The sequence below is a fragment of the Lactuca virosa genome, chromosome 3 (assembly GCF_052849685.1).
Source record: "Lactuca virosa cultivar CGN04683 chromosome 3, Lactuca_virosa_CGN04683_v6, whole genome shotgun sequence".
NCBI classification, from domain to species: domain Eukaryota; kingdom Viridiplantae; phylum Streptophyta; class Magnoliopsida; order Asterales; family Asteraceae; genus Lactuca; species Lactuca virosa.
The window spans coordinates 346,349,337-346,361,437 of NC_136428.1; the positions used below are offsets into that span (position 1 = coordinate 346,349,337).

At 38.5% G+C, this 12,101-nt stretch overlaps 1 protein-coding gene across 1 annotated transcript; it reads left to right on the forward strand.

Annotated features, from left to right (window-relative positions):
- The first annotated feature begins 581 nt into the window (after window positions 1-581).
- On the forward strand, window positions 582-1,097 carry LOC145164853 (uncharacterized). Its single transcript, XM_079083514.1, has one exon. The coding sequence runs from the start codon at window positions 582-584 to the stop codon at window positions 1,095-1,097; it is 516 nt and encodes a 171-aa protein (XP_078939640.1).
- The last annotated feature ends 11,004 nt before the right edge of the window (window positions 1,098-12,101 follow it).

Below are 12,101 nucleotides of genomic sequence, written 5' to 3' on the forward strand. Positions count from 1 at the left end.
GAGGTGCCTTTTAAATCTAAAATGAAAAATTCGTTGGACTATAGTGACATTAACCCTAAAAACAAAGTAATGTTTTTTTGGATCCCATAAATCTATGAATTACATAAGAGTTGTAATTGGTTATCGCAACCTACCAATCAATAAAATCACTTGTGATGTGGGTCACCGCCTCAAGTTATTTTGGGTGATGTGGATCTTAGATTTTTAAATTAAATTTGAAGGGTAACTAGTTTTAAAAGAAATTATGTCAAAGATATTAAAATGAATCTCATTGTTTTGTAGATGACTACCCCAACTGTAACCACCTCATCACTCACCATCTGATCCATCATCGAAAAAGAAAAACTAAGTGGACCCAACTTTCTTGATTGGTTCAGACAATGAAGGATTGTCCTTAAGCTTGAGAAAAAGGACTATGTCCTTGATGAACCTATCTCAGAAGAACTCCCATCCAATACTGCCAAAGCATTGATAGATGCTCGGTCGAAATATGTAAATGATTCGACCGAAGTGGCATGCATCATGCTTGCAACTATGACTCCTGAACTTAGAAAAATTTTGAGTTTCATGAAGATTTTGAAATGATTGAACAACTTAGAGTCATGTTTCAAGTTCAGGCTAAGCAAGAGAGGTTTGATACCTTGAATGCTTTCATTGGTTGCAAGATGATTGAGGGATCTTCTATGAGTGAACATGTGCTCAAAATGAAAGCTTATGTTGAGCAACTTGCCCAACTTGGATTCCCATTTGGGGATGAAATAGCGACCGATATGATCCTAGACTCATTGCCTAAGTCATTCAACCAATTTCTGATGAACTTCAAAATGAATGATTGGGATAGGAGCATCAATGAGATTCATAACATGCTCAAGAATTCCAAGGAAAACATCAAGAAATCTGGGAACAATCCAGTGCTGATGATCTGGCCGGGTCAAATCTCCAAGAAGAAAACCGGTAATAATACTGGTAAGGGGAAAGGAAAAGTTACCAAGAAAGGCAAGGGCAAACGGAATGGTCAAGGGAAGCTTCCTGCTACCAACCCAACTCCTAAGCCCAAGCCTACTTGTAACACTAAAAAAAATCATGAAATTTTTTAAAGTTTTTATTAAATCCAAAAACCATCATTGTGTACAAATTGTTTCCAAAATAAGTTCAACATCAGAGAAATCCCAGAAATCTAGAAAATAAAATATGAGGAGGAGCACGATCACGCTTTCGCCTTCCCGTGATCCTCTGAGGTACCTGAAACATAATCCACAACTGTAAGCCCAAAGCTTAGTGAGATTCCCTCAAAATACCCACACAATAAAAAACCAGAATAATATCATAAACAACATGCATTTAGAGCCTTCAGTTTGACTGGAATACCCCACCGGCCTACAGTCTATTTGGTACACTCACAGAACCTACAACATGACTGGTACACCACCTTTGGCCTTCGGCCTATCTCGAACGATCTTCAGGCCTTCGGCCTGACTCGTACGCCCCACTGGCCTTCAGTCTATCCGGGATGCCCTGGGTCTTTTAACCTTCAACACAAAGCAGGAGCGCCTCAACCCAACCACACATAACATGTCGACATATACATTACACATAAACATATAACCAGACAAAATACAAACATGCAGATCTTACAGATCACTAAGCATAGTATCATCCTATCTACCAGGATACAGATCTAATAGGTCACCGCATTACTTCATCATGAAATATTCAGGATAACAATCCAATAAGGGGCCGACCTTGGTGCCTTCGACCCAACAAGTATAGTGAGGAGCACTCACCTCACAAGTAGTGCTGAACTGATAAGATCTAACTCCAATTCTCAGCTCCCGACTCAAACGCCTACAATCACCATGTGACTAATTCCATCAAAACCCTGATATACCCAAAATGCCCTCAAAAGTCAACTTGGTCCACCATGGGAAAAGTCAAAGTCAACGGTCAAGGTCAACAGTCCATGTTGACACAAATCGTCGAGTGTACCAACAAACTCGTCGAGTTTCTATAATATTCGGAAGGTCGGGAAAACCCTAGCTAACTCGACGAGTTGGCTGGAAAACTCGTCGAGTTTTCCAGCATAACACATTCATTTGATTCCTCGAGTCCAAGGACTCTAAGGCTCAGATCTGAACTCAAATGTTGTGTAAAAGGATAAAGTTTCCAACTTTATCCTTAGGGGTTGTTCTAAGTGCTTAAAAACCCCCCTCACAAGGCTTGAAAACTCATGGGCTTAACCAGTAAGCACAAAGTCCTTGAGATCTGGAAACCCAACCTTTCTAAAAGATATCCTAGCTTCAACATCAACCTAAGGTTGGTGCTTTATAGACATGCATGTCCAATGCATGTCTTGAACTCAAAATGGGGTCAAAGAGGGAAAATGTGAGCTAAACTCCATGCATGGCTTTAAGACTTAGCTAAGGACCAGATCCAAACTACCATAAGGTCACCTTGACCTGGAGATTCATAAAGTTGCAACCTTTATAAGATCCATCCGATGCAACATCCAAGAATAAGGAGAAAAAGGGACAAAACTCAAGATCTAGCTACATAAAGGAGTAAAAATCGGATCTTTGACACTTATAAAGGTCCATAAGAGAGCCAATCTGAAGATGAGAACTTTGCTTTCTAGATCCTTGCTTCCTTCTTCTTACTTCTTCTCCTTTTGCTCAAAAATACCACACTAGATCACAAAATGAGAGGGAAGGGTGATTAGGGTTCACAAGGGCCGATATGGGGGGTTTGGAGGCTGATAGAAGATCAGCCCTAGGAACTTAAGGAGATTAAATAGGGTGCAAAACCCTAAAATTTAAGGTTTATCATCCAGCCGCCAACTCGCCGAGTTTCCCCCACCCAACTCGTCGTGTTGGTCCATAAAAACACGCGACCCAAAACCCTCCAACTCGCCGAGTTGAGGCTATCAACTCGCCGAGTTCCAAAGGAAAACTTGCTTTAAAGAATAAATCTCATACCTCGAAATCGGGATGTTACAGCTCTCCCCCACTTGAACTAGGCTTCGTCCTCGAAGACCACTATGGTGAACAAATCCAAATAATTCTACTGTATTTCAGCGTCCGGTTCCCAGGTCCACTCAGAGCCCCTCCGATGCTGCCATTGTACCTTTACCAAAGGTAGTTCCTTGCTACGCAAAACCTTTACCTTCCTTTCCAGAATAGCTACCAACCTCTCAACGTAGTTCAGGCACTCATCAACCTGAATATCATCCAATGATACCACTGCATCCTCATCCAATATGCACTTTCGTAGCTGCAAAACGTGGAAAGTGCTATGAATCTGACTCAGTTCCTCAGGGAGATCCAATCCATAAGCAACCTTGCCAACCCTGGCAACAACCCGTAATGGTCCAATATACCGAGGACCCAGTTTACCCCTCTTCCTGAAGCGAATCACACCTTTCCAAGGTGAGACTTTCAATAGCACCATGTCGCCGACCTGAAACTCCAACTTAGATCGACATCGGTCGGCATAGCTCTTCTGTCGACTCTGAGCAGTCTGCAATCTCTGCCTGATCATCTATGTGGTCCGAAGTGTTGGGTTTTGAGCATTCTAACACTCCTATGGTGTACATGCAACCCTATAAACCTTGGATATATGTTTTCTCTATTATACATGCAAATATAAACTATTCCAAGGTTTCATCCTAACTAGCATATTATGAAGCACGTATACTACAAAGTTCTAGTTAGATGACATACCTTTTGATGTAGCTTGATGTCTTCAAGCTTTAAGAGCTTAGCCCCAATAGTGTGGAAGCCTCAAATGGAATCACAAATCACCAAAACACCTTGGAAGAACTTGAGAGAATATGTATGCACACTAAAATCGGCCGACTCTTATTTTCACACACTTGTGCCAATTTTGTGAGCCAAGGACCCCTTTATATATTATGGAGGATTAGGGTTACATCCATGTAAACCCTAATACCCATGACCTTTCATTTACATAGGATCCATGGGTTAAAAGCTCAATGGACCATCCATGAAAGCTTAGCCCAACCTAAATGAACTTGGCACATTCCATATATATAAGAGTCCATATTTAATTAGTTCTTTTTGATCACTTAATTAATTCTAAATTAATTCTTGATCAATACTAATTAAATAATATGATTCCATATTAATATATTAGAACTTATAATATATTAATATAAATCATAAATATTCTATTCTCAAAAGACTATCCATATAAATTGTGCCGGTGAAGTGCAACCCAAATGGACCATGCCGGGTCGGGTCAAGTACATACCAAATATAGTTATGGACTTAGACATTAATCCAACAGTCTCCCACTTGGATAAGTCTAAAACTATTATTGAGTATGACTTCAAAACCTAACTGGCAATCGTAGCTCTTAAAGCCGCTGTCGAACTCTGACCTTGTCAATGACTTGTCCATTAGATAAGGGATCATATATTCCTCCATTCTAGATATCATATGGACTGGGACATGGATTATAATCATTCTCTCTGTCCATTTATTGTTTCCCGATTTTCGATTTATGATGACTGACTGATTGAACAAATCAAATCAGTCCTGGCTTGGCCAGGCACTCACATGTGTCATTGCTAAATCATCGAGGGGCGCACATATATCGCTTTTATCCCGAAGGTAAAAGGAATGGATAAACTTCGACTCATATGGCTTGTTCTACTACTTGTTGAATCATACACAAAGGCACGTTTTATAACATCGAGTTACCAATGCGTTTTCGTGCAATCAATGTATAACCAACTCATAGTAACAACTCATATCTCTAGGTTTTAAGAATATAAGATATTATCGAGTTACCAATGCTTAATCATTTTAGTCATATCCAATTCTATACCTTTTCCCTTCTTAATGCCTCTGGGCATTTGGAAAAATTTAGAAATGACAAATATTATAGCACATGCAATCGATCCTGTACCCAAAGCAAATGGTACATGATTCATGATGTCTCACATAAAGACATGATTCTAGACCAGTCTTTTGCTACAATATTTTTATTTGCCATGTTTTCAAAATTTGACTATGAAGAGGGATGCCGTAATCATAATCGAATTTTGAGAACACAATATATAGAATTTCCTTAAGTTGAACCAATCCAACATGAAATTCATATCTATATTCTTGACTAAAGATGATTACGGTCTCAATCTAAGCCTTTAGAACTGAAATGAAGTATATCCTCTCCCTTAATTATAGCAAAACAACTTTTTCAATCCCTGCAGCCTCAGGAATTGAAACTTTTGTTTTCTATAATTAACATTGCTAACTTGCAACACTAACAATAATTATCATGCTCCCACTAACATGATGATTATTAGCATAACACTTATGCTCCCACTAGCTTTGACATGTACTCAGAAATCAGTTGGACTTCTAGAAATCAATACTTTAATGACTTTCTTACCAAAGTTCAGATTTCTGATACGTGATGCTTTGATAAAACTTTATCAAAATCATACACCTTTCCTTAGATAGGATGCATGTGTGTCTAAACAATTTCAGAACTATGAAAAGGGATGCCGTAATCATAGTCTCAATTGTTTAGACCTTTTGCCATCTGCTTCAAATCTACTTGGTGGAAGTGTTTCCTCACCATCATTTTCATGAATCGGAGAGAAACCTTATGACCCCTAGATTTTATGGTGTATGTGTTCTTATCCATGTGAATCGTCAAAACCATAGTCACAAGACAAGGATAATGACAAATCCAAACTCATATGGATTGAACTTTTGCAATCTTTACTTCTTGCCACCTAGCAGTACAGGGCCTGCCATTGCTTCCAAGTTATTATGCAACCAATTGAGAACTTTCAGAACTCCTATGCAAAGCCAACTTTAACTGGAATGGGCACAGAATATGTCAACACGATAGGTTATAAACCTCAAGTCGTGTGCTAGTGAAGAACCTCAGGTTTTATGCTTGATTAGTTCTTGAAATTCTTTTTAGGATCTTTAAGACTCCCACTATCCTCTTGACATATAAGACTATCTTGCCAAATATTCAAGAGATAGTGCGGATTCTTTATCAAGACAAACACTTCACACAATTGGCCTTAGTTGGTCTTTGTTTTATCCAAAACATCACAACTTTCCAATTTCAAATGTACAAGAGTAGGACACTTTTACTCTTACATTTGACAAGTGTTCTAAACCTTTCTTTAAGATATGTCACTCAAGTTACAATCTTGGAGTATGACTCTAAGAATTGTTTTGGAACGAAGTATGACTCATCTTCCTGATCTAACTATTTCAACAATTCATGACTCCTCTTCTTAGTCATAAAAATGCACTAAGATGACCTTTAGAGGACTAATTGTGATATGATTTCTAAATCATTAAGATGATCACAAACATGATACTAAAGTACTCTCCCATCTTTTCAGATTTGAGAAACTTTTATCTTTCTGCCTAATTTGATTCTTCCCATTCGTTCTGCCATACATTGAGACTTTTCCAATGTTTCAGAATTATACTTAAACTTGTAAGTATAACCATATTTACTAAATTTTAGTAAATCAAATAGTCTTAACGAGCTTTGTGGTGGACATGACCAGTGCACAAGAATGTGTACTCGATCCCTTTAGTCCTTCACTTGAATCACACATCCATGTGAACAAGTAATTAGTCTTGATTTTCCAATGCTTGAAAGTTCTCATTCATCATACTATTCAACTTGCATGATTCCAAGTTTCGGTCCAATTGAAACTTGGGCGATGAGGAACTTTCCTGATTTGTTAAATTTAGACACTACCACAAATGAAAGAATCAAATCCATTTTCCAATATTGCTGTCAGTGGAATCATATAAGCAACAATTTTCCACAAATGCCATTGTAAGGATACTTCAAATAAATAAAATTAAACAAATTTCTTTTATTTTAAAACTTGGCGGAAAAACTTATCCTTACAATCCACATGTAAAATTGTTGTTATCTATTCCTTAGCAATATATCATAACTTCTTAAGCAACTGCTCAAAATTCTGATGCGATCGAAATCCACCTTCGCGATCAGAATCAACATATACTTCCTTTAAGATTTCTCTCTATTCTTTGATTCTTAAAACATCAACATGTGACCCATTCACATCATGTAATGAGGATCTCAGAATAGAACTTAACAGAGTTAGATAATGGGCTCTACCTGATGTAGAGTCAAACTTATTGACTTTCACATCCTTAGGTAAATTTGGCAGCTTTGCAATCAACGCCCCTTCCTTTGGCAAAATAAAAATATGGACCCTTTGGTAATGAGACTATCTCAGACTTAGCCTTTCTCTTTACCATTTGGTCAACCGGGTTAACTATGGCCAATCCCTTTCCATTGGGAAGAGAATGCTTTTTCTGGATTTCCAGTGTCACCATTGTCACTGTCCATAAAGTTTTTGGGAAGTTGATCTTCTAATCAAATTTGCTTTACTATCGTTCCAAATCATTGCTGATTCAGCATCACCAAGCAAATAGATATGATCATTAAGGTTCATGTCATAGTCTGTTTCATAGTAGTCCCAAAGGAACTTACTATGTGACTTAGAAAGTGATTGAACATCCAACTTTCTCAAGACTTTGACAGCTAACTCTCCCGACTTGTCAATATGTGACTTCATCTCTAAGATGTGATCAAACATAGACCGTTCTTGCCATTAGGGCTTGAGTGACCTTGAACTTGTTGGTTAGGGAGAATAATTGGAGGAGGTGGAGGAAGAAAAGTATGACTTCCATGAGCCAAACTCGGGAAGTCATATTCATTAGGAAAGCTTGGCTTGGGAAGATCATTGTTGTCTAAACCAGACATCAACAATGAGAGAAATTCATGTAAAGTTGATTTAAGTCCTTAATATAACACCCAATATGATATATTAAGGCTAGGACCCAACAAAATGTTTTATAACTTGGAAGAGGGATGTCGTAATCCAAGCTATAAAATATTTGAAGGTAGGTGAATGACGATTCACCAATTTCCACCAAGATAAACGAAATGTATTATTAGGTTTTAATTGGTTTTGAAACTCCTAGATTCTTTTGAGATTCATTGAACTTTTCAATGGCATGTTTCAATCTCGAGTGTGCCCTTCAGGTTTTGTGACTGGGATGTCGAGGATCACAAAACAAGGTGTGAAGTAACCATGCAAATATATACTTGGTACCCTTAATATTTACCCCTCAATCGATGTGCCGGTTAACCACACACGCTCCAACGATACTATGATAAACATTAAGTTACCCTTTGCCTACCTTGTTAAGTCCAGGTTAGTGTGCCGGTTAACCACACACGCTCCACTAACAGCTTAAACAAAGTGCAAAGTGTAATTTCATGGATTAGCACCTTATTCACATTTTCCTAAGTAATTAAGATTGAGAATTTATAAGTGTTTAGTTACTTAGTATTTATCATTATACTTATAATGAAGGGAGAATTATAGTCCTTGTCCTACCTGTTCGGCTAACGACCCTCCACCGGTCAAGGAAGCGGTGAGTGAGAGTGGACACACATTAAACTGCCATTTTATAGGCAGTAACCTTATACCCCCCTTATAGACCGGCTTCGTGAATGAGGCCTACTAATGGTAAGACGACTTGCTCTTATACATATAATATATTAAACTTTTAATATTATAATAGTATAAGGGTGTATTTTAGACATTTAAAATACTTGGTGGTTTAATCTATTAATTAAACTAGACTTTTAATTTAATTAAACTCAAACCATATATTTATAGATTTAATAATACTCTTTTAATTAAACGCTTTAACTAACTATTAATAAAGTCCATAAGAGTTAATTTGAACTATTCAACAAAACATCATAATTCCAATTATTAAACTCAAAATTAAAACCATTTAATTAATTGTTTAAGTTATGAACCCAAGAGTTTTAGAATTCAATTCTTTTTTTCATAAAAAACTTTTCTCAAATTCCAAAACTTGAGGGCAAATTTTGTAATTCTTGAAAACCTTTGGATTCCATCACTTATGGAATTAATGGTGTTTTATGATGAAACTTTCCATGTTCCATAACTTAAGAACAAGTTGTTAAATTCTTTAAAACATTAACACCAAATTTTTGTAACTCCATAAAAACTTTGAATCAAATTTTTTTTTAAAAAAAAAACTTTCATATCCATAACTTATGGAAGTTTCAAAAACCCTTAAGATCACAACTTTAAAAAAAAACTTTTGAGCTCCAAAATTTTATGACAAAATATGTAACTCCTTAAAACATTTAGATCAAACTTTTAAAACTAATAAAATAATCATATCATTTTATCTTTTACTAAATTTGACCTAATTCAACTCATATAATAAATGATTCAAATTTTACAAATAATTCGTTTTTCACAAAATAAGTAATTCTCTTAAAATTTGACAAACGTCATGTTTTTTTTTTCTTTTTTTTCAACTTGAAAATAAAACATTTGCATCAATATAACAGAAAACAACCCATGGCTCTGATACCACTGTTGGGTTTTGAGCATTGTAACACTCCTATGGTGTACATGCAACCCTATAAACCTTGGATCTATGTTTTCTCTATTATACATGAAAATATAAACTATTCCAAGGTTTCATCCTAACTAGCATATTATGAAGCACGTATACTACAAAGTTCTAGTTAGATGACATACCTTTTGATGTAGCTTGATGTCTTTAAGCTTTAAGATCTTAGCCCCAATAGTGTGGAAGCCTCAAATGGAATCACAAATCACCAAAACACCTTGGAAGAACTTGAGAGAATATGTATGCACACTAAAATCGGCCCACTCTTATTTTCACACACTTGTGCCAATTTTATGAGCCAAGGACCCCTTTATATATTATGGAGGATTAGGGTTACATCCATGTAAACCCTAATACCCATGACCTTTCATTTACATAGGATCCATGGGTTAAAAGCTCCATGGACCATCCATGAAAGCTTAGCCCAACCTAAATGAACTTGGCCCATTCCATATATATAAGAGTCCATATTTAATTAGTTCTTTTTGATCACTTAATTAATTCTAAATTAATTCTTGATCAATACTAATTAAATAATATGATTCCATATTAATATATTAGAACTTATAATATATTAATATAAATCATAAATATACTATTCTCAAAAGACTATCCATATAAATTGTGCCGGTGAAGTGCAACCCAAATGGACCATGCCGGGTCGGGTCAAGTACATACCAAATATAGTTATGGACTTAGACATTAATCCAACACAAAGGACCACCTCGGTCCTCCCCATGACCCTGTGACCACCCTCGCCCCAACAGACTGGGGTACGACACATCCGCCCATACAAAAGCTTAAAAGACGGAGCACCAATGATGGAGTGAAAACTGTTATTGTAGGAGAACTCTGCAAGAGGTAGGTAGGAGTCCCAGCTCCCACCAAAATCAATAACACAGGCTCGCAACATATCCTCAAGAGTCTATATCGTCCGCTCACTCTGGACGTCAGTCTGTAGATGGTAAGCTGTGCTGAAATGCAGCTTCGTACCTAACTCCTCATGGAACTTCTGCCAAAATCGGGAGGTGAACCGAAAATCACGGTCTGAAACAATAGAGATCGGAACCCCATAGCGAGCAACGATCTTGCGAATATACACATTGGCCAACTTCTCGACCGACGAGCTCTCCCGAATTGCTAGAAAATGGGCACTCTTGGTCAATCGATCCATGATGACCCAAATAGCATCAAAACCCTTTGCCGTCTCTGGCAACTTGGTGATGAAGTCCATCGAAATCTGCTCCCATTTCAACATGGGAACCTCCAGAGGCTATAGCTTTCCATGTGGCCTCTGATGCTCGGCCTTGACTATCCTACAGTTCAAGCACCTCTCGATGTACTAGGAGATCTCCCTCTTCATGCACGGCCACCAGTAACTCAACCTCAAATCCCGATACATCTTGGTGGCCCCCGGATGGATAGAAAAATGAGACTTATGAACCTCCTCCAATACAATCTGCTTGGCCCCACCAGACATGGGAACCCATCCCCGACCGCAACGGGTCAACAAACCACGGCTGTCCGGAACAACCCTGGTGATCTCGCCCCTGATCCTCTCAATCTTCCAATTATCTTTTCGAACACCCTCGACCTGAGCCTCAGTAATCATCCCCACAAGCGGAGAATCCACTGATATCCTCATACATGACACCCCAACAGAAGGTCCAACCGACTTGCGGCTCAAAGCATCCACTGCCACATTCGCTTTACCCGGATCGTAAATGATCTAGAAGTTATAATCCTTGAATACGTCCAGCCACCTGTGCTGCCTCATGTTCAGGTTTGGCTGATCCATAATGTGCCTCAGACTCTTGTGGTCCGTGTAGATGGTACATCGGACCCCATAAAGATAATGTCTCCAAATATTGAGAGCAAAAACCACAACCCCCAACTCCAGGTCATGCATGGGATACCTCTTCTCATGCGGCTTCAATTTCCGCGAAGCATAAGCTATCACTCGTCTTCTCTGCAAGATGACTGCCCCCAAACCAGTGATGGATGCATCACAGAAAACCACAAAATCCTCAATTCCCTCCGGGAGGGTCAAAACTGGGGCCACACATAGCCTCTGCCGAAGGGTCTCGAATGCTGACTGCTGCTCGAGACCCCACCGGAAATCCACCCCCTTCCTCGTCAGACGAGTGAGGGGTACTGCAATCTTGGAGAAATCCTGAATGAATCTCTGGTAGTACCCTATCAAACCCAAGAAACTTTTGATATTCGAGGGAGTTTTCTGAACCTCCCATTGCATCACCGCCTCAATCTTGGCCAGATTGACCAAAATCCCATCCTGGTTAACGAGGTGTCCAAGTAACTGAACCTCTCGTAACCAGAACTCGTACTTCGAGAACTTAGCATAAAGCCGTTCTCGCCTCAAAACTTCCAGGAGCTCATGAAGATGCTTCTCATGTTGCTCTCTGTTCTTGGAATATACCAAGATATCATCAATAAACACGATAACTGAACGATCAAGCATCGGCCTGCATACCTGATTCATCAAATCCATAAATACCGCAGGCGTATTGGTGACCCGAACGACATCACCACGAACTCGTAATGCCCATAACGAGTCCGAAACGCGGTCTTCTCCACGTC